This window comes from Crinia signifera, chromosome 3, assembly GCF_055691185.1.
Source record: "Crinia signifera chromosome 3, ASM5569118v1, whole genome shotgun sequence".
NCBI lineage: Eukaryota > Metazoa > Chordata > Amphibia > Anura > Myobatrachidae > Crinia > Crinia signifera.
This window is the reverse complement of record NC_139219.1, coordinates 75,065,735-75,086,192: the sequence shown is the minus strand read 5'-3', so window position 1 is coordinate 75,086,192 and position 20,458 is coordinate 75,065,735. Positions and strand designations below refer to the sequence as shown.

Below are 20,458 nucleotides of genomic sequence, written 5' to 3'. Positions count from 1 at the left end.
TTTGCTTTAGCTGAACAAGAGGTGGCTAGGCTAGAGGCTGATCATAAGTAAGACCCCCTTAATGAATCCTTATTCCGACTCCTTATAAAAGCAAGAGAGAAGGTTAACTCCTTCTCCTTACAAGAAGTACAACGTAATTTGACTCGCCTCAACCAGAGATTCTATGTGTTTGATAATAAAGCGGGATGCTTACTAGCTAGGAAATTGAGGGGACGTCAAGCCAAGGCAAGACTTCATTTCATTCATAATTCTAGGGGGGCCAAGGTGTCTGATCCATATGATATAGCAAACACCTTCGCGGAGTACTACTCCAAGTTATAGAATCTCAAGTCTGACATTAATATGTCACAACCCCTGGATTCAGACATCCAAAATTTTCTGAACAGCATTTCTCTACCTAGACTGGACCCTGAGAACACCCTGGCCTTATGCTCTCCTTGGAGTCTCAATGAGATAGAGGCTGCTATTGACGCTTTACCGCGTGATAAAGCCCCAGGGCCAGATGGCTACCCCAGCATTTTTATAAATGCTACAAAAAAGAACTCGCCCCTATCCTGCTAAATGTTTTCAATGTGGCGTCCGAATCAGGGTGTTTTCCGAAGGAAATGCTGGAAGCCCAGATTGTTGCACTCCCAAAACCAGGTAAACCCCCCACTACAGTTCAAAATTTCCACCCAATTGCCTCATTAAACACTGACGTCAAACTATTTGCCAAGATGATAGCCAATCGCCTGTCCCCGCTCCTCCCCTCCCTTATAGCCGAAGACCAGGTTGGCTTTGTTCCGGGTAGACAGGCCCCAGACAATACTCGTAGAGTCTTTAATATACTGGAATACTGCGACCACAAAAAAGAACCATTGTTGATCCTGTCATTGGATGCCGAAAAGGCTTTTGACAGACTACATTGGGGATACTTAAAGGTGGTTCTGTCCCGATTCGGCTTTGCCGGTCGTTTTTTAGACTCTGTTTTTCCCTGTTCTCAGTCCCTTCAGCTAAGATCTTTGTGAATGGTTGTCGCTCCTCGGGGTTTGACATCACCAATGGTACCCAACAGGGATGCCCTTTGTCCCCCCTTATTTTTGCCTTGGCCATTGAGCCTCTGACTGAGAAGATTAGGGTTGCGGGGGGCTTGAGGGGCCCTAATATTGGTGGATCAGACCACATAATCAGTCTCTTTGCAGATGACATTCTTTTAACCCTATTGAGCAACACCACGTCTTTACCAATATTACATACAGTACTAGACAAATTCTCAAAGATTTCCTATTACAGACTAAATACATCTAAAACAGAGGCCCTCCCCTTTAACATCCCCTGGGAAGAAGTTCAGCTCCTTAAGGACCAGTATAGATACGCTTGGCAATTGAGATCTATTAAATACCTAGGGGTGCCAGTAGCTAGGGACTCCAATGTATTCGATTGTAACTTCAAACCACTATTGTGCTCTTTTGGTAAATTGATAGATCACATAAGATTTCAGCTTCCAAAATGATACTGCTGCCAAAACTCATGTATCTCTTCAGAGCTATACCCAAAATCCCACCTAAATTCCTTAGCACTAGCTTTAATAAATAGTTTTCTCGATATATCTGGAAAGGGGTTAGGCCTCGTGTTGCTAGGAAGATCCTAGTTTTAACTAAAAGTTGTGTGTGGGGGGGTGGCTTATCCTGACCTTGAGAAGTATCAATCTGCATGTTTGGTTAGTCAGGTCAGGGACTGGTTTGTTCCACTTTCCCCTAAACCCTTGGTTCGCATAAAAAGTTCATTTCTTGGTGAATATCATCTTACGGACTTAGTCTGGCTTCCCCATCAGGCAATCCCAGAGTGGCTGGGACCAGGAGCTGCTATTAGGGCAACACTGCATGCATGGCATAGACTGATCTCAGACGATGTGGATGTATCACTCCCTGGTTCGGATTTGCCTCTCTCCACCATAGCCTCCCTTATACCAAACTTGAAATTGGATTCCTGGGGCTCCCGAGGTCTGACCCAATTGATGGATCTTTTTTCATCTGGTAATTTAGTGTCATTTGCAGATTTGCAATCTAAATATGGTATCCCCAAGCAGGACTTCCACAAATTTCTCCAAATATGCCACCGGCTCTATAGGTATTTAAAAAATATTACAACCCCCCCTGCCTTCCCAAGATTATTGTACTCATGGTTATCCTCCCAGCATCATAGAGGTGGGATTTCCAAATGGTACTAGTATGACATTACTAAATCTAAAAAGGAGAAATTACCTGCCCACGCTAGGTGGGAAAGTGATATGTATGTGTCACTATCGGAAGATGAATGGGAGTCTATATCTATGTCTGGTTTCAGGATTTCGGCAATATTTTCCACATATTTTGGGAATGCCCCCTATTGCGGTGTTATGATATCCGGGAGTCCTCGCCAACCCTAACTCCGTTGTCATCGAATGGGATTGATGGCTGCATGCTAGTGCTAGGCTTCGCCTATAATAGCCGCGTTCGACAGAGCCCGTTAGTCAGGCTCCGCCCCCGATGCCACCAGGTCTTGAGAGTTGACAACGCTGCCACCAATGTCAAAGATGAACAAGGGGATGACTAACTAACCCAAGAAGGCGAGATCACCCTAGCTCTATAGCAAACTGGGTAAACGTAACAATACGTAGAGATGTAACACAAACCTATACCAAACAGGTGTAACAATACACAGAGGTGTTTCATAAGAATCAAGATACAAGTAAGGGGCAGTCTGGGGATAAACCCCACTTATCTGTGCTCCGAGGAGACAACGGCAGCGGGAACCAGGGTACGGACAGCTAGGACAACGCACGGACACCAGGAGGACAAGAGGCAGAACGGAGGACACGGCTGGGAATGAACGACAGGACACAGGACGACTGGACACAGGAACCAGGAGCAGTGGGTAAGCGGGAACCAGGAACACTTGAGACCCTGAGGTGCAAAAGCTATAACCGGCGTCTGTCCTGGGCAGACGCCGGCTCTTTATTCAAAATCCCCGCTGACGCTGACGTGCGCCGCACTGCCGGGCGCATGACCTCAGCGCGCCGGCACGCCGACGGAGACGCTCGGGGACGTTGCCCGGCAACGCCCCGATGCCTGCTGACGATGCCGTGGGGACGGAAGCCAGGGGCGTTGCTGTGCGACGCCGCTAACGTCTCCCCCGGCACTCGTCTACACTGTCTGTCCCGGCCGGTCCGGGACAGAAGTGTAACAGTACCCCCCCCTTGAGGAGGGGTCACCGAACCCTTAGAACCCGGTTTCCAGGGAAATTTTCTAAAGAACTCCGCTCTTAGTCGGGGCGCATGCAAAAACTTTTCTGGGACCCAAGATCTTTCCTCATCTCCAAACCCCTTCCAGTGGACAAGAAACTTGAGCTGACCCCTGACTACCTTGGAATCCAAGATATGTTCCACCACATACTCCTTATGCCCTCGAACCAAGACAGGTCTTTGAGTACGTGTAGAGCTGGATGGAAGGGTTCCGATGACAGGTTTGAGCAGGGAACAATGAAAGACATTATTGATGCGCAGAGACCTGGGAAGCTGAAGTCTGAATGCCACAGGGTTAATTTGTCCGATAATCGGAAATGGACCGATAAACCTGGGACCCAACTTGGGACATTGCTGTCGAAGTCTAATATGACGTGTGGATAACCATACTCTCTGACCCACTTTAAAGAGACACGGTCTCCTGTGCCTATCAAAGAAAATCTTAGACCGGGCTGAGGACTGTCTAAGGGCTATGTGTACATTCTTCCAGGCTTTCCTAAAAAACGAGACAGTGGACGAGGATCTTGACGGATCAACCGGGGGCATGAATGAACTACATTTGGGGTGCAAACCTGAGTTGCAGAAAAAAGGAGAGCTCTTGATGGCTGAATGATAAGAGTTGTTGTATGCGAACTCTGCTAATGGAATAAGCTCAGCCCAATTGTCCTGGCACTTTGAAACGAAACAGCGGAGGTATTGTTCCAAAGCCTGGTTGACCCTCTCGGTCTGTCCATTCGACTGCGGGTGATAGCCAGAGGAGAGACTGACCTGAATCCCTAAGGCTGCACAAAACTGTCTCCAAAACCTGGCCACGAACTGGGAACCTCTATCTGAGACAATATCGACCGGGAGTCCGTGAAGCCTAAAGATGTTGGTGATGAATAAATTTGCTAGGATTTTTGCAGTAGGAAGCCCATGTAATGGAGTAAAGTGAGCCATTTTGGAAAATCTATCCACAGTAACCCAGATGGTGGTGAACTTGCTAGACGGAGGCAGGTCAACTATAAAGTCCATAGAAATATGGGACCATGGTTTCTTGGGAATGGACAAGGGGAACAGCGGCCCAATAGGAGACTGTCGAGACGATTTGTGTCGCGCACAGACCAGACATGAGGCCACAAATTTGTCGACATCTTGCCTCATAGAGGGCCACCAAACAGTCCTGGCTAACTGTTCAAAAGTTTTGGCAATACCTGGATGCCCGGAGCTTTTTGCCGAGTGAAAGTCCCTGAGAACCGCCTGCCGTAATTTCTGGGGAATAAATAAACGGTCTTGTGGGGTCTGTTGAGGAGCCGACGCTTGGGCAGCAATGACTAAGGTGGCTAAATCTTGGGTCAGGCCCGCCATGATTACTGAGCAAGGGACAATGGGAGATGCTTTCACCTCAGACCCCTGGAAAGTCTGAAAACTGCGGGAGAGGGCATCCGCCTTCACGTTCTTAGATCCCGGCCTAAAGGTGATGATAAACCGGAATCTGGTGAAGAACAGTGCCCACCGAGCCTGTCGTGGGTTAAGGCGTTTGGCGGACTCAATATAAGAGAGATTCTTGTGATCGGTGATCACGGTGATGGTATGCTGAGCTCCCTCAAGCCAGTGACGCCACTCCTCAAACGCCCATTTGATGGCCAATAACTCACGATTGCCTACATCATAATTTCTCTCGGCTGGAGAGAATTTGCGGGAGAAGTAAGCGCATGGATGAATCTTTAGATCCAGTGGACCCTTCTGAGACAGGACTGCTCCAGCCCCCACATCAGAGGCGTCGACTTCGATTAAAAAGGGAAGCCTGGGATCTGGGTGGTGCAGAATTGGAGCTGAGCAAAACGCTTTCTTTAATTTTATGAAAGAATCCATCGCCCGTTGAGACCATTGTCCTGGGTCAGCCCCTTTCCGAGTCAAGTCCACTATGGGTGCCACGATGTCCGAAAAGGAGCGGATAAATTTGCGATAGTAGTTAGAAAAACCAAGAAATCGCTGAATGGCCTTGAGCGTGGTTGGGCGAGCCCAGGATTGAATGGCCTGAACCTTCGATGGATCCATGGAGAAACCTTGAGGGGAAATAATATACCCTAAAAAAGTCACTTGTGACACTTCGAATTCACATTTTTCCAACTTGGCATATAGATGATTCTCCCGTAGCTTCTGCAACACCAGGCGGACGTGCTGCCGATGCTCAGGAAGAGATTTGGAAAAAATGAGAATGTCGTCCAAGTAAACTACGGCAAAACCCCCTAAAAACGGTCGAAGGACTTCGTTGATAAAGTCTTGGAAGACTGCCGGGGCGTTAGCTAGACCAAAAGGCATCACAAGATACTCAAAATGCCCCGAGTGGGTATTAAACGCGGTCTTCCATTCATCACCACTTTTAATTCTGATTAAGTTGTAGGCCCCCCTGAGGTCTATTTTGGAAAAAATCACTGCCTCCCGAATCTGGTCAAATAATACGGAGATGAGGGGTAATGGGTAGGGATTTTTTACCGTAATTTTGTTAAGGGCTCTGTAATCAATACAGGGCCGTAAAGACCCATCTTTCTTCTCAACAAAGAAAAACCCCGCCCCCACCGGTGATTTAGAGGGCCGAATGAACCCCTTTTCAAGGCTTTCTTTAATGTAGAGGTCCACGGCTTGGGACTCAGGTGCGGATAACGCATATAAACGACCCTTAGGAAGTCTGGCATTAGGCACTAAATCAATGGCACAATCAAAGGGGCGATGAGGAGGCAAGGTGTTGGCTTCTTTTTTAGAAAAAACATCTGAAAAATCACGGTACTGAGGAGGGAGAGCTTGAAAATCGGGGTGCATCACACGGAGAGGGAGAGTGAGACAAACATCCGAACAGGACTCTCCCCACCGAGTGATCTCACCAGTTTCCCAATTAAATTCAGGGTTGTGTTTTTTCAACCAGGGCAGCCCCAGGACTATAGGAGTGAGAGGACAGTGAAAAATAAGAAAGGTGATATCTTCGGAGTGAAGGGCCCCCACCGACAGCCGAAGGGAGGGAGTCCTAAAAGATATACCGCCTTTAGACAGTGGACAGCCATCCAACCCACAAACAGAAACGGGATTTTCCAGGGGTATGGGCATAAGGCCCAATTGTTGCACCAGGCCTTCATCTATAAAGTTACCGGCCGCCCCACAATCCACAAAGGCAGATCCGTTCCAAGAACGGTCGGTAACAGAGACTGATACCTGAATTAATACAGAATCTGAGGGAGAAAAGCTCGACAGGCCCAAGTGAACCCCCCAAGTATCACTTAGGCCCTGTCTTTTCCCGCCTTCAGCGGACAAGCAACAGCAAGATGACCGGGACCCCCACAATACAAACAGAGGCCCTTGAGACGTCGGCGGTTTTTTTCGGATGAAGATAGTCGAGTGGCCCCCAACTGCATAGGCTCGTCTCTGGGTACCTCGGTAGACTCGTCTACAGATGAGGAAGGCAACACTCCAGACCGTCTTTCTCTCTGCCGCTCCCGAAATCTCCTATCCACTTTAATGGCTAACTGCATGATCCCATCAATGTCTTTGGGAGTGGGGTACTGTACTAATGCATCCTTAAGGGATTCGGATAACCCAATCCGAAACTGACTACGAAGCGCTGGGTCGTTCCAGCCAGAATCAATAGCCCAACGTCTGAACTTAGTACAGTATGCCTCAGCTGTGTCCTGCCCCTGACGCAGGGCCCTAAGATTTGACTCGGCCGAGGCCGCCCGGTCCGGGTCATCATATAATAACCCCATTGCTGAGAAGAATGCATCCACAGAAGAGAGAGCCTCAGCACCATCTGGAAGGCCGAAGGCCCAAGACTGAGGATCTCCCTGCAGGAGTGAAATAACCATTCCAACCCGTTGAGCCTCAGAACCAGAAGATCCTGGGCGCAATTTGAAATAAAGCCTACATGACTGTTTAAAATTAAAAAACAAAGACCGGTCACCTGAAAAACGGTCAGGGAGATTTAACCTGGGCTCCAGACTCCCACCGGAGGAGGAGCTAGACTGAGACCGTTGCTCGTGTGAGTTTACCCGTAGGGTGAGCTCTTGCAATTTCTGCGTCAGTGTGTGCATCTGTCCTGCAAGAGAGTGGGCAGCAGCCTGCTGTGACGGATCCATGATTGGGTTTCCCCACGACTACCGAACCTCTGAGCTGTAGGGGCAACAACAGTCTCAGAGTATGGTCTGGCCGGTTATAATGTTATGATATCCGGGAGTCCTCGCCAACCCTAACTCCGTTGTCATCGAATGGGATTGATGGCTGCGTGCTAGTGCTAGGCTTCGCCTATAATAGCCGCGTTCGACAGAGCCCGTTAGTCAGGCTCCGCCCCCGATGCCACCAGGTCTTGAGAGTTGACAACGCTGCCACCAATGTCAAAGATGAACAAGGGGATGACTAACTAACCCAAGAAGGCGAGGTCACCCTAGCTCTATAGCAAACTGGGTAAACGTAACAATACGTAGAGATGTAACACAAACCTATACCAAACAGGTGTAACAATACACAGAGGTGTTTCATAAGAATCAAGATACAAGTAAGGGGCAGTCTGGGGATAAACCCCACTTATCTGTGCTCCGAGGAGACAACGGCAGCGGGAACCAGGGTACGGACAGCTAGGACAACGCACGGACACCAGGAGGACAAGAGGCAGAACGGAGGACACGGCTGGGAATGAACGACAGGACACAGGACGACTGGACACAGGAACCAGGAGCAGTGGGTAAGCGGGAACCAGGAACACTTGAGACCCTGAGGTGCAAAAGCTATAACCGGCGTCTGTCCTGGGCAGACGCCGGCTCTTTATTCAAAATCCCCGCTGACGCTGACGTGCGCCGCACTGCCGGGCGCATGACCTCAGCACGCCGGCACGCCGACGGAGACGCTCGGGGACGTTGCCCGGCAACGCCCCGATGCCTGCTGACGATGCCGTGGGGACGGAAGCCAGGGGCGTTGCTGTGCGACGCCGCTAACGTCTCCCCCGGCACTCGTCTACACTGTCTGTCCCGGCCGGTCCGGGACAGAAGTGTAACATGCGGTCGTTTTGGTCAGAGATATTCTCTCTAATTGAGGAGGTGTTGGAGATCCAGATCCCTGCTGTCCCCTTAATTGCGTTATTCCACCATAGTACGAGTATCCAGAGTGGCGAAGATATATATTCTTGGCCATATTCTAATTGCCGCCAAAGCCGCTATAGGTCAACTGTTGAAGTCGGAGACAACTCCATGCTTGCGCCCCATCTTAGATAAGGTACACAGGCATTTCCTGTATGAAACGGCTAACTGTAAATACTCTCCCTCTGCCACTTCCATTCATTTGAAGTGGCTTAAATGGTCCGAATACCGAGAGAGACGAGGCCTACCAATTCGCCCTCAAGATGATGCCGACGTTACGTTACTTAGTTCACCAGGTTCAACCAATGACCAATGCTAATCTTCTGCAATATAGTATTACAATGCTAATTAATATCAGTGGCTACTGTACATACATGATACTTAGTTAGTTAGTACTAGAGGTAGATTTGTCGGTCCTATGTGTCCACCTCCTCATGTTCCTGTTTGTCTTTGTTTTAGTCTTATATACAGTATGTTCCTGTTTCTATATAGGCTTACAGTGCGCTACAACTGAGTTATTTTGAATAACAGTATGGATATGTAATATTTCACAATGTGTAACCTTCGAAAGATACTATGACAAATTGCGTGATGTACAGTACATTGATATGTGTGCTGTAAGCTTTAAAAAAAATTGAATATTTAAAAGAAAAAAACACATGTGCACAGTAGGGGATATAAAATCTGTGATAGGCTTTAAAAAAGTAGTGGGTAACTGTAGGCAGCGAGGGAGTGAGTACGCTCTGACCCAAACAGAAATTAAGGTACTTGTGTTATATCTGGGCGCCCGATTTTTTTATTGGGTTGGAAAAATTGAGTCGATTGGATCGCATGCAACCAAATCGCATGCGATGCGATCGACCCGATTTTTACATTGGATCCAATGTTAAATGGTCCCTGAGACCCGATTTTACATTGGGTCCAATGTTAAATGCCACCCCAGACCCCATTTTTTATTGTATACCCACCCTGTTCATACCCCCACTATCCAAGTGGGCATGGAGTGGATTTTATATAGCGTGGAGAGCGCAGCGAGCCACCGTGCCCGAAGCGTGGCGAGTGGACGCGGAATACATGTTAAGTAATCCGCGTCCGCTCACCACGCTTCGGGCTCGGTGGCTCGCTGCACTCGCCACACTATATAAAATAAACTTCATGCCCACTTGGATAGTTGGGGTATGAACAGGGTGGGTATACAATAGAAAATGGGGTCTGGGGGCATTAAACATTGGACCCAATGTAAAATCAGGTCTCAGGGACCATTTAACATTGGATCCAATGTAAAAATCGGGTCGATCGCATTGCATGCAATTTGGTTGCATGCGATGCGATCGACCTGATTTTTCCAAAAAAATCAGGTCCATCGCATCTGATTGTATGCCTTAAGTTAAGGCATACAATCAAAAAATCAGGCGCCCAGATAATACACAAGTACCGAAATTAAATTTATTTATAATATGGGCACACTAACCCCTAGAGGTCTCAATGGAGAATTTGACATGAAATGGTTTTTATGAGTTATGTAACTTTTTTGTCATCAAAATCACCTATATATTGAAATGTCTTTTAGAAATGTTGTCCAGGTATTTTTGGAATTGTGATATTTATCTTTATGGAATTATTATTATGCAATAATTTTTATCTTTCAAAAGTCTTTTTAAAAAGAATGTGATTTTTTAACATATAATTTATCAGAGATAATCTTCTAAATAGGATATTCATGTCCCCTTGCATTATTATAACACAGGGAAAAGGGATGTAGGGGAAAAAAATCATAGTCCCGTCCTCTTCTTTTCTTTATATTTGTGTTCCATACATCTGTCAAACCCGGGAGTCACTTCTGGGGTTTGCGTTCCAAAAGCTCTGTCTAGGATCAGGATGTCCGGGTACCATAATACTGCCCAGTGACGTGCGTATTGCCCAGAGATTAAGACCCGGAAATATGTCACCGGGGCCGGAAGTACTGTGCGTCTCAGATGCGGCTCACGGAGAACCGGCATTTAAGAGCCAGGATGCCGGATCTAGAGAAAACTATAGTAAGAACCCATGGGGCTATTATAGCCCATACACATTACCGGGAGGCATAAGCCCGTATATGGACTTCCGGATTTCATCAATTCACTCGTGGATTAATATCTCAGGTTTTTAATGTTTTAACCACTATCATATTAAATGATGTACAGGTATCAGTACAGGGAACATATAAATAGCCATGTGCACTATTCAAAATGTTTATAAATCCCCTTTTTGGCATTTTTAACCATAAGTGATTGGGAGGAAGGGGAGGAGTCCCTTAAGGACATGTGTAGGTTGGATGGAGGCACCACCTTGAAAAAGACCAACGGGTCGAAATGCGTTGGTGGGGTGCCTCTCTGCTTTTTATTGTCATTACCAAAACCCGTGCCTTGAACTGGTGAGCGATCCCGGGCGTCCATCTTGTGCTCCCAGTGATTGGCAAGTGGTGTAGGAAAGTTTGCTACTTCATTGTCACTGTGGTATTTTTTTTAAAATAAAAAAGTTTTTTTACATTTACCAACACATGAGGAAAAATCTTTTGATCTGGAAGTAAAATATACCTTTACGAGAGGATTCCTGCTAGAAAGAAAGTAAACATACATGTAAGCACCTTTGGAGGTCATATGTGTTAACCCAATGCCCTAAAAGAAACCTTGATGAGTATATACCTCATTTGATATATGTTAGCACACATGTGAGTTCTAACTCCATTTGACTGCACGTGGTGAACCCTAAAGAACGTACAGAAAAACACTGGGTCTTAAGGAACACATACAGCATCCATCCCCTGTTTTAGGACTTATTTATGCATTTTCTGGACTGATCCAACCCCATTTATTTGTATTTTTTGTATTTTCTTTCATTTATGTTCTTTGAGTGTGGAAGTAAGAGCGAATATACGGACATTCCCCTGTACTATATTGGATGGTAGGATCTACACATTTTATTATAATTTATCCTTGTGGTTATATTTGTTAATATCTTGCTGTGTTTTGTATTCCATGCAATAAGTGTATCCCTAAAAACTGCCTAGATGTTCAGTTAATCCACATTCTGGTGCATTATACACCCCTACCAAAGCAATGTTTGTGTTTATAACTAACCCCACACAAAAGTACATGGAGATCAAGTACATTAAAACATACAAATCTATGGGAGTACATATGCTATACATATGATGAATACATAAATGTATATGCCACTCTTAGTGCCCATGATAATAGCTAACCAAAGGAGGAGTTTAATATGATAAGGCACATTTAAAATCATGAGTTTTTATTTAATCTGCCATTTAGTGTCATGAAGTGGTCTGGGGCTTATGGCATTGCACAGTATTATACTACTTTCTGCCTGCCAATGAATTTGAGGATCTTATGGTTTTAACTGTTACTCCAGTAACATATTAAAGTACCTTCTGCTCCAATTGAAACCAACTTTACTCCTTTGCTGGCGATGTAGTCCAAAGCTTTGTTGACATTGGCAATCTTATGGAAACGCATCTTTCCTCTGTCTGGCTTTGGCAGTCTCTCCCCTGTGGAAAGGACATAGTGAAACATTAATACCCAAGGATAAGTATGCTATACAATGCAGCCCAGGCTTATGCAATAACGGAGGGCATATTAACCTTCTTCCTGATATATGACATCATGGGCCTAATTCAGATGACGGTGTAGACGCATCTGTGGTTCTATTTATCCAGGAAACCTCAATACAGTATCCCTGCACAGGCCGGAATGTAGTAGAGGGCCATAGTCCTGCTGATCACCCGCTGGTGTCTAACTAGCTTTACTGCCACTCTAGCGGCTGCAGACTTTCTTTAGCCATCTAACTCAGTGGGGTTGAGTACGGGTGGTCGACCATAACATAGTCGATCTACACCCGGTTGACTCTGCGTCTGGATACCAAATAAGTCTTGGACTCAGTGAAACCTCTGAGTGATTGTGGCTACAGATACATGTGGGGCTTACCTTTTTAATTGATTGTAGAGGTCAAAGGCCATCAAACCATTGTATGTGACCCCAATGAAGGCAAGAACTTTCTTCAAAAACATGACCTACCCCTCAAGGAAAAACATATGGATGGACCGGTGGACGGGGTGCTGGTGGTCAAAATACTAACGTATCCTGATTGAGGTCACCTTACCCCTGCCCCCTTAACCCTACCACAGCATAACCCTAACCCTCCCTGATAGTACCTAACCTTATACCTCCTAGCCTAAACCTAACCCTCCCACCCTTCAGTCTATTACTAACCTCCCCTTCTTTTTGCATTACCCTAAATCACCCTCCCTGCATCCTAAATCTAATTATCTCCCCCCCCCCCCCCCCCCCCCCCCAGCCTAACTCTAAATCCCTCACTAATGCCTAAATCCGCCCCTGGCCTAATGCTTACCTGCACCGCATACTTATGTTCAGCATGCATACAATGTCAGGATTCCGGCAAAGGTTTAGTGGCCTCAAGCCGAGATGCTGGCATCCCGTCCTTAGGGATGTTATTCGCATCCCTCCTCAAGGACTTGTATGTGTAGAACTGAGTTGAACGCAGAGGTAGCCAAAGCTACATCTTCGTCTATAACCATGTCTTTATGCTAATACAATAGACGGTGTTGTGAATATTTTACATCTTGCAGAGTTCCAAAACCATCTTTAGATGCATCATTAAAAATTGTACCAGCCCTATGACATGTGCAGTTCTGTTATATGAGTCAGACACAAGTGTCAATACAGAAAGAGCTTGGGAATCTCAGCATGCTGTGCACAAAAAAGAAATCAATGACTGCACTTATACCAAATTAGATTTAGGCAAGTGAATGGAATTTGCTAGTACACATGGATCAATCCGTCCTTTGTCAGGCCACAGTATTGTGTATATGAAATGATGTTTCTGGGCATTAACGTTGCAAACATATGTTCTGTTCTGTCCTTTCTGACCACCAAAAATCAGAGCTGTTGGGTAATATATTCAAGCATGGGGTGTAATATAATGCAAACGTCTTCCTTTTGTTAAAAGAGCATTTTAAAAAGCACATGGTATAAATTCATGCTCAATCACTGGCCATTCGTACCTACTCATTGTCTGGGAAGCTCTGAAATTTCACAGTGCTCTCCCAGAATCCTGTAAAAAATCAGCAATCTGCAATCCATGATTTAAAGATTTTGCAATTTGTTACCCGATTGCACAATTTCTCAGTGTTGGTCATTCTGCAATGGCAATTGCGATCATCACTATTTAATCGCAATTGTCATTTGGGGGAAGCCAATACATCATCAATGGTTTAGGAAATTTTAAAAAGCTTGTTAAATTGCCCTAATCCATCGCTGATGTGTGGCCAGCTTAAGGCGGGACATTGATGATGTGATTTGTTCTGAATAACTTTAACCTGGCTCCACCATCTGTTGCTAAATGCATAAAATTGTGGGGTTTTGCAGTGGAACAGGGAAGTTTACACATACGGAAAGAAACTCTGCTGCGGACAATCCTTCCTGGTCTCCTCAGCAGAATGAACTTCATCAGCCATCGTTAAGAAACATGAGATGGTGACAATGATCAAAATCCTATCATTGAATGGAGAAAGCATTTGCTCTCTTTCAGGAACATCGATGGTTGCCCACCATTAATTAAAGATGGTCGTTCCTCTTGCAATTCCATGGCAGGTGTGTTTGGAACCAATTATTTGCACTTGTGAATGTGCTTACCATCCCATCTACCGGCTGAACATGACAATGAGGTCCCAATCAGAAATGTGAACAGTGGAGGGAGGTATGTGTGGGTCGTTATGTAAAATTACAAAATAAATGTAGTACAGTGAATAACAAACCTGAAATGACTTCTAGGAGAAGCATTAATTTGAGTCCATTTCGGAAATCCTCTTCAATGTTCTCAATCTCTGTGCCCGCTTTCCGTAAATGTGAATTGCACCAAGCTGTAAATGTCTGTACAAATGCAAACAAAAAAATTAATTTTCACATAATGAATTCTAGGCAGCTAAGTACAAAACAAATCTGACCTGCATTGCAGGATAAAGCAATGACAGCTCTATATCTTCTGTCTGTAGTATCCAAATATAACAGGACCTGTTATTAAACGGCCATTATAAATTATTTATGATTGAAGATATCACTTTCCTATACAGCTTAAGAATTCTCTCCTCAGTGTAGTAGCATTACTATACTAATAATACTGCATCCTTATAGTAGTGGGACTCTACGCACTTTAATTCCTACACTGTGCATTTCTCACCACCTTGGCACAGGAATCATATTGTTGCATTTATTGGTTTATCATGTTATATATGTCATCTGTGTACACCCACGATACATGATGACTGTTGCCATTGTTTTTTTTACTGCTCTTTTGATACATATAGGAACCAGTATAGATCCACACACCAGATTGGTGTGTGTGTGTTAGGTGGTGTGTGAGATTCCTATCAGAAATCCTCAGGTTTTCAGCAAGACCAATTTTGTTTTCAGATTTCTGTTTTCATTTTATTTCTGTGTGTTTTTTTTGCTTTTACTTTTGATTTACATATTTAGCATTTTGTTATTATCTTGACATTGTACAACCCACGGTGGATTTGCAAATAAACACTTTAATTTACACCTCTGTCCCACTGTCTACCAATGCATTTGTACACCGACCATTATACTACCATCACATGTAGAGGACTCCCCCCCCCCCCCCACACACACACACCCACACCCACCACCACCACCATTAGAAGCTGGGGTGTAACTCCCAGAGGCAATGGAGTCGTCTACCTCCAGGCTCCTAACCCTGAAGGGGCACCTGCATGTAGAGCAGCATCTGTGTGGGATGCAAGTGCGACCATTGCTCTATCTCTGGACTGCTGCTAACATCCACATTAGGGGACAGGATGGATCCATAAAGGACTAACCCTAACCCTCCGTTTTTAGTCTCTCTAACCCACCTCTCGCATCATAACTGCATCCTCAATACGGTGGTACGCAATACTTTTTTTTACTTTTAAGTTTTAACCCCTTGGATGCCTACATGGACCGAAGAGGACTTGATCTACACTGGAGGAGGTGAGTATTAATTGATTTTTTTCACAGGTCCATATCGTATTCTACTGGAGAAGAGGACTAAACCTACATGACAAGATAGTTGAGTATACAGTATGTATGTATGTATGCATAAAAGTATGGTGTGTGTGCATGTATGTAATGAAAGTTATAATTTATACAGTGTGGGTGTTTTTATATGATAATTGGTTCTGGAATAGGACTACATGTCCCAGCAGGCTCTTTAATGCCTGCATGCAGAAACTTTAATTCTATTTTTTACACTAGAACTATTTAATGCTGCTTTCAGACCGCAAAACTGGCTTTGACCAGGTATTTTGAAACGTTTGTAAAAACGGGTCTGCCAGGTAAAACCCCTTTTACACCGCATCTCTTAAACAGGATATTACCGTTTAAGTGCCATTTTTTGACACTGGCAGACCCGTTTTTGGAAACTTTCCAAATACAGGATCAAAGCCAGTGCGGTCTTCAGCACCCCCCCCCCCCCCGTAACATGCTGTGTGGCAGCGTGTTACAGTTTTAACACCCCCCCCCAACCAATAGGGCTAAACCCCCCCCCCCACACACACAATGTGTTTAAGAAAGCCCCCCGTGCAGCCGGTACCTCATGCCTTGCGGACCCTGGCTGTGCAGACTCCTGATGTTTATAAAAAAAGTGACTTTCGGAAAATGGCTGCCCCCATACCAAAGACAGTTTTTTCAAACAGTCTTTCCTATGGGGCAGCCATTTTCCGAAAGTCACTTTTTTTATAAGCAGCAGGAGCCGCCAGCCGGGATTGTAAGGCACGAGGTACCGGCGCATGGGGGTTTTCTTAAACACATCTGAGCCAGGTCCCCTCTGAGCCAGGTCCCCTCTGCGCTGGTCCCTCTGTGCCAGCGCAGTGCATATTTAACGAGCCGGGCCGATCATTACATATGTGCATATGTAATGAGCGGCTAATTACATATGTGCATATGTAATGAGTGGCTAATTACATATGCACATATGTAATTATCGCCTAATTACATATGTGCATATGTAATTAGCGGCCAGCTCATTAAATATGCAGGTACTGGGGACCAATAGTGCTCACTGCTGCCTGGGTACCGTTTCAGACCCATTCAGACCGCAAAAATAAAACGAGTCTGAAACAGGTAGGACCCTGCTTCTTTACCGTTTTAAAATACCGGTTATTTTAAAATGGTAAATTCACTCTGGACCTTTCAGACAACACATATTACCGTTTTGAAACGGTAAAGAAACGGCAATATACCGTTTAATTTGTGCGGTCTGAAAGGGGCATAACCTGCACCAACCGCCCAGGGGTGCTGGGAATAGCCTTTGGCTGACCAGCCACAGAGGTACTGCCATGGGACCTTGCACTAAAGTATTCCCTTGCTGTGGCATTACCCTGATGGTTATTGTAGTCCATTGCTGGTAACAAAAATATAGGACACCCCCTTCTCTTTTTGTCGCCTGTACTTTTGGAACCAGGACTGGTCCAAGAACCCGGTAATGGTTTTTGAAATACACGGGGACCCCAATCAATATGAATGAGTTCACCATGAGAAAATACGAATTCTGAGAACTCAGTAGCTAATGTATGTAAATGTGCTGAGTTCTCATGCTGAAAGTACGGCTGATCGCGGCCAAAGCTGTTCGTACGTACCCATTTGTACTGCAGCTCAGTCTGCCAATGTCATTACATCTGCATGTACAAGTATTGTGTTTAAGCATATATATCTCTTTAACAGAGCCAAATTTACTTAATTACAATTATAGATATTCAGCTTCTAACAGTACTACACCGATAGTTCCAAGATAAAGCCCCTCTAGTGAAATATGCAGTCGCTGTGTGTGAGCGGCCACAGCTAATAGATAATTTGCCGGGCGCTTGCACACAACAGTGTGGGCATGGGGTGGTGGGCCAGGGGATGCGTCCATGGGAATGCTGGGCGTGCTCATGATAATTCCCCGATGATGCAGGGGGCAGGCGGATGGATGTCAGCTGCCCATCCGCTCCCCGCACAAGGTGCCCGCAAATCTGAGACACCACAGAGGTGTCTCAGATCTACGAGCGCTTGCAAACTCATCGACCATCGAATGATTTTGTCCCCGCACACAAGGCTGCAAATAGATGTTTATGCAATACATCAAATTGCATGCATGCACGGGATCACGGTATGAAAGGGGGGGGGGCAGGTGGCGGCGTTTGGTGGATTGATGTATTGAATGGGTGCAAATGTGAGGAACCAGTGCGCTGAAGGGCATAACTATCATAGGTGCAGGGAGTGTAGCTGCTATGGGACCCACAGCTGAGAGGGACCAACCTTCCCTGTCAAAGTAACATATGCCATATACATTTTTCACCATTAGGGATACAGAGGGGCCCACAAAGGGGTTATCTGCGCAGACGGTGGTATTGCACATAGATGGCTATTTTGCCTTGTGGAGGGGATATGGGGGTATTCTGCACATGGGGGAATCTGCACGGGGAAGGAGGAGTATTTCACAGGGGGTTGTTATGCATTCTGGTAGATCACCATTACATAAATGTATAAAAAGTAGATCCCAGATCACAATAGTATGGCCACCCCTGGTTTAGGACCATATGCAAATATATCATGCAGGGTTTAATGAACCTCGCTGCCTAGTTGGGTAACATTTTTCTAAACCACAGCAGACGTTCCTGTGACCTCATAACCTGCGCAAATGTAGCCTAATAATTGGGAAAAGGGCAAACTTAGCCCTCACTGTAGTGGACAAGAATATTGTAATGGGTCAGAAATGTGTAAACAGAGTAGTTAAAATGTTAAGATAAGTGAAGTTTTCAAAACTGTTCTACATCGTAATGGCCAGGCCACGACATTTTTTCACGTTTCTTTGGTATAATTTCAGCTTAGTGTCGTAGATCATATTTCGGCCACACCACATAGCAAAATTAATTTTCCCAGCTCTACTCAAAAGTCAGCAAAATGCAATTTACAGATACTTTGCAGAATGGTGTAACATAAATGCAATTCTATTCTATACAGTATATCTGTTGCATTTTCACTCAACTCTAGTAATGCACATTCTATCATCCCAATGTGTTTCTAACAGTTACTCCTTTGTGGGATTAATGCTGCCTGCATGCTTTAAAGGATAATTATAGCTGTACAAGTAAAGGAACCTCTTCCTGTAGGAAAGGAATTGCTTGAATCAGGGGTGTAACTTCAACCCATTGTATGTGTGTGTGTAAACACAACTTACAAAATTGTATAGATAGTTCTCTCCACTGGTCTACAGGGACTGGAGCCTGCAGTGAATTTGCAGGGTTCTAGCTATGCTGTGTGACAACAAGCAGTGGGTATGGGGATTCAGCTGTCTGCAGCATGCAGAATCGGCAGTCACTGGTTGGTCCCATCTCACAGTCCATCGACAATGGGAGATGCACCATAATTTGCTGCAGTGTAGACTGAGCAGTAGTAAATGGGAGCATTCCTGTCCCCCTATTGCAGATGTTAGCAGGGCTCCTGGGACTGAACCGGGTGTACTGCAGAGTCCCACTTGGATCATGCTGTGAACCACACAGGTGTCATGGCTTTGGGGCTCAGAGGCAAGTGTGTCCATTGTCTCTGGGAGTTCTGCACCTGTGCTGCTAATGGGAGTACAAGATTAGATTTGTATCTTCAATCTCCAGATCAAAAAACTTTTAGAATAATGTGAAATATATCTACTGTATCTATCTATCTATCTATCTATCTATCTATCTATCTATCTATCTATTCTGCAGAAAGCACTTAGCACTCACCACTGATAAACAACTACTACTATATTATATAACTACAAAGGACCTTCAAGTTCCACCAGACAAGATGCTGACACAGTTGTAGGGAAAAACAGTCTGTTTACTACCACAGCACATGAAACAGGTCTTTTCCACAGCAAACTTACCAGGTACCTTAACCAGGCACAGGTCCACAAACAGCATATACTGTACACGATCTCAGGCTCCCTGTCACTAACCCAAGGGCCGACCACCCTCTATCCCCTGGCCACTTGCTGGCATCAGAAGTTCTGAGCTCTTGCCCTAACGAGCTTTAAGAAAGTGTGACACAGGTGTGCCTGATTGCTGGAAGTGCTTGCTCCAACACCTGGACTGATTCTGCATGGATGGGATCTCATGTATGAAATTGCTGGGTATTTTAGTCCAGTCCTAAACCCAGGTAGCTTTGGCCTAGGGCACCTGAACAACTGTGTCCTGTTCTGCAAACACCCGGGGTGGCATCCGGACTGGACCACCACAATATATATTGTTGCTGAATTTCTTGACGTATTCCTACAGCCATGTGTGCAGGATAGGGACACTTATTTGAAAGACACAACAGACTTGCTGCTTGAATTGAACAGACTGGGTGATGGTACATGGATGTGCACTTTGGACATCATCAGTCTGTACACCAATATTCCCCATGTGGGAGGACTGTTAGTGGCAAAAAAATTATCTGTTATATCAAGGACTAGAATTTAATTTTTATCTCACTCTACTCAAGTTAGTATTAACTCAAAGCTACTTCGATTTCAACAATGAATACTACCTACAAGTGGGCGGGTGTGCCATGGGTTCGCCCGTGGCACCTGCCTACACTAATACATTTTATGTTTAATGTAGGTACTGATTTTTTCAACAGTTAGAGAGAGAATATTATTTATAAGCGGTACATCGATGATGTGCCAATATTCTGGAGTGGTTGTCCCAGTGATTTTGTTGATCTGGTTGAAGAGGTCAACCGACAGGAGTGTCCTATTAAATTTACATTCAAGATGAGTCTTGATGAAGTACAGTAACATATCTCGATGTAGTGGCAGAACTCCCAGAGGCAATGGAGTCATCTGCCGCCGGGCGTCAGCCTTAAAGGGGGCACTGACTCCATTGCCCCCCTAAGTTAAATATGCTCATTTGTAGAGGTGCTGCCCGGCAGTACCCTTACAGTATGCAGCGCCACCCCCCACTTTCTCACCTGATTGGCTGCCACTTGAGCAAGTGACAAAAGGTGACAGCCCACCAACAGGA

At 45.3% G+C, this 20,458-nt stretch overlaps 1 protein-coding gene across 7 annotated transcripts in view; it reads right to left on the bottom strand.

Annotated features, from left to right (window-relative positions):
* The window catches only part of ACTN2 (actinin alpha 2), a 110,118-nt gene that overhangs the window by 63,489 nt on the left and 26,171 nt on the right, over positions 1 to 20,458 (bottom strand). For 5 of the 7 annotated variants that reach the window (XM_083176023.1, XM_083176020.1, XM_083176021.1 and 2 more), the window contains 2 exons: positions 14,195 to 14,309; positions 11,789 to 11,908 (listed from right to left, as the gene is read on the bottom strand). In XM_083176023.1, coding sequence (XP_083032149.1) covers positions 11,789 to 11,908; positions 14,195 to 14,219 — 145 coding nt within the window. In that variant the 5' untranslated portion in view covers positions 14,220 to 14,309. Of the gene's footprint in view, positions 1 to 11,788; positions 11,909 to 14,194; positions 14,310 to 20,458 lie in introns of those variants that run through there. The other 2 variants (XM_083176024.1, XM_083176025.1) reach the window with 1 other exon arrangement.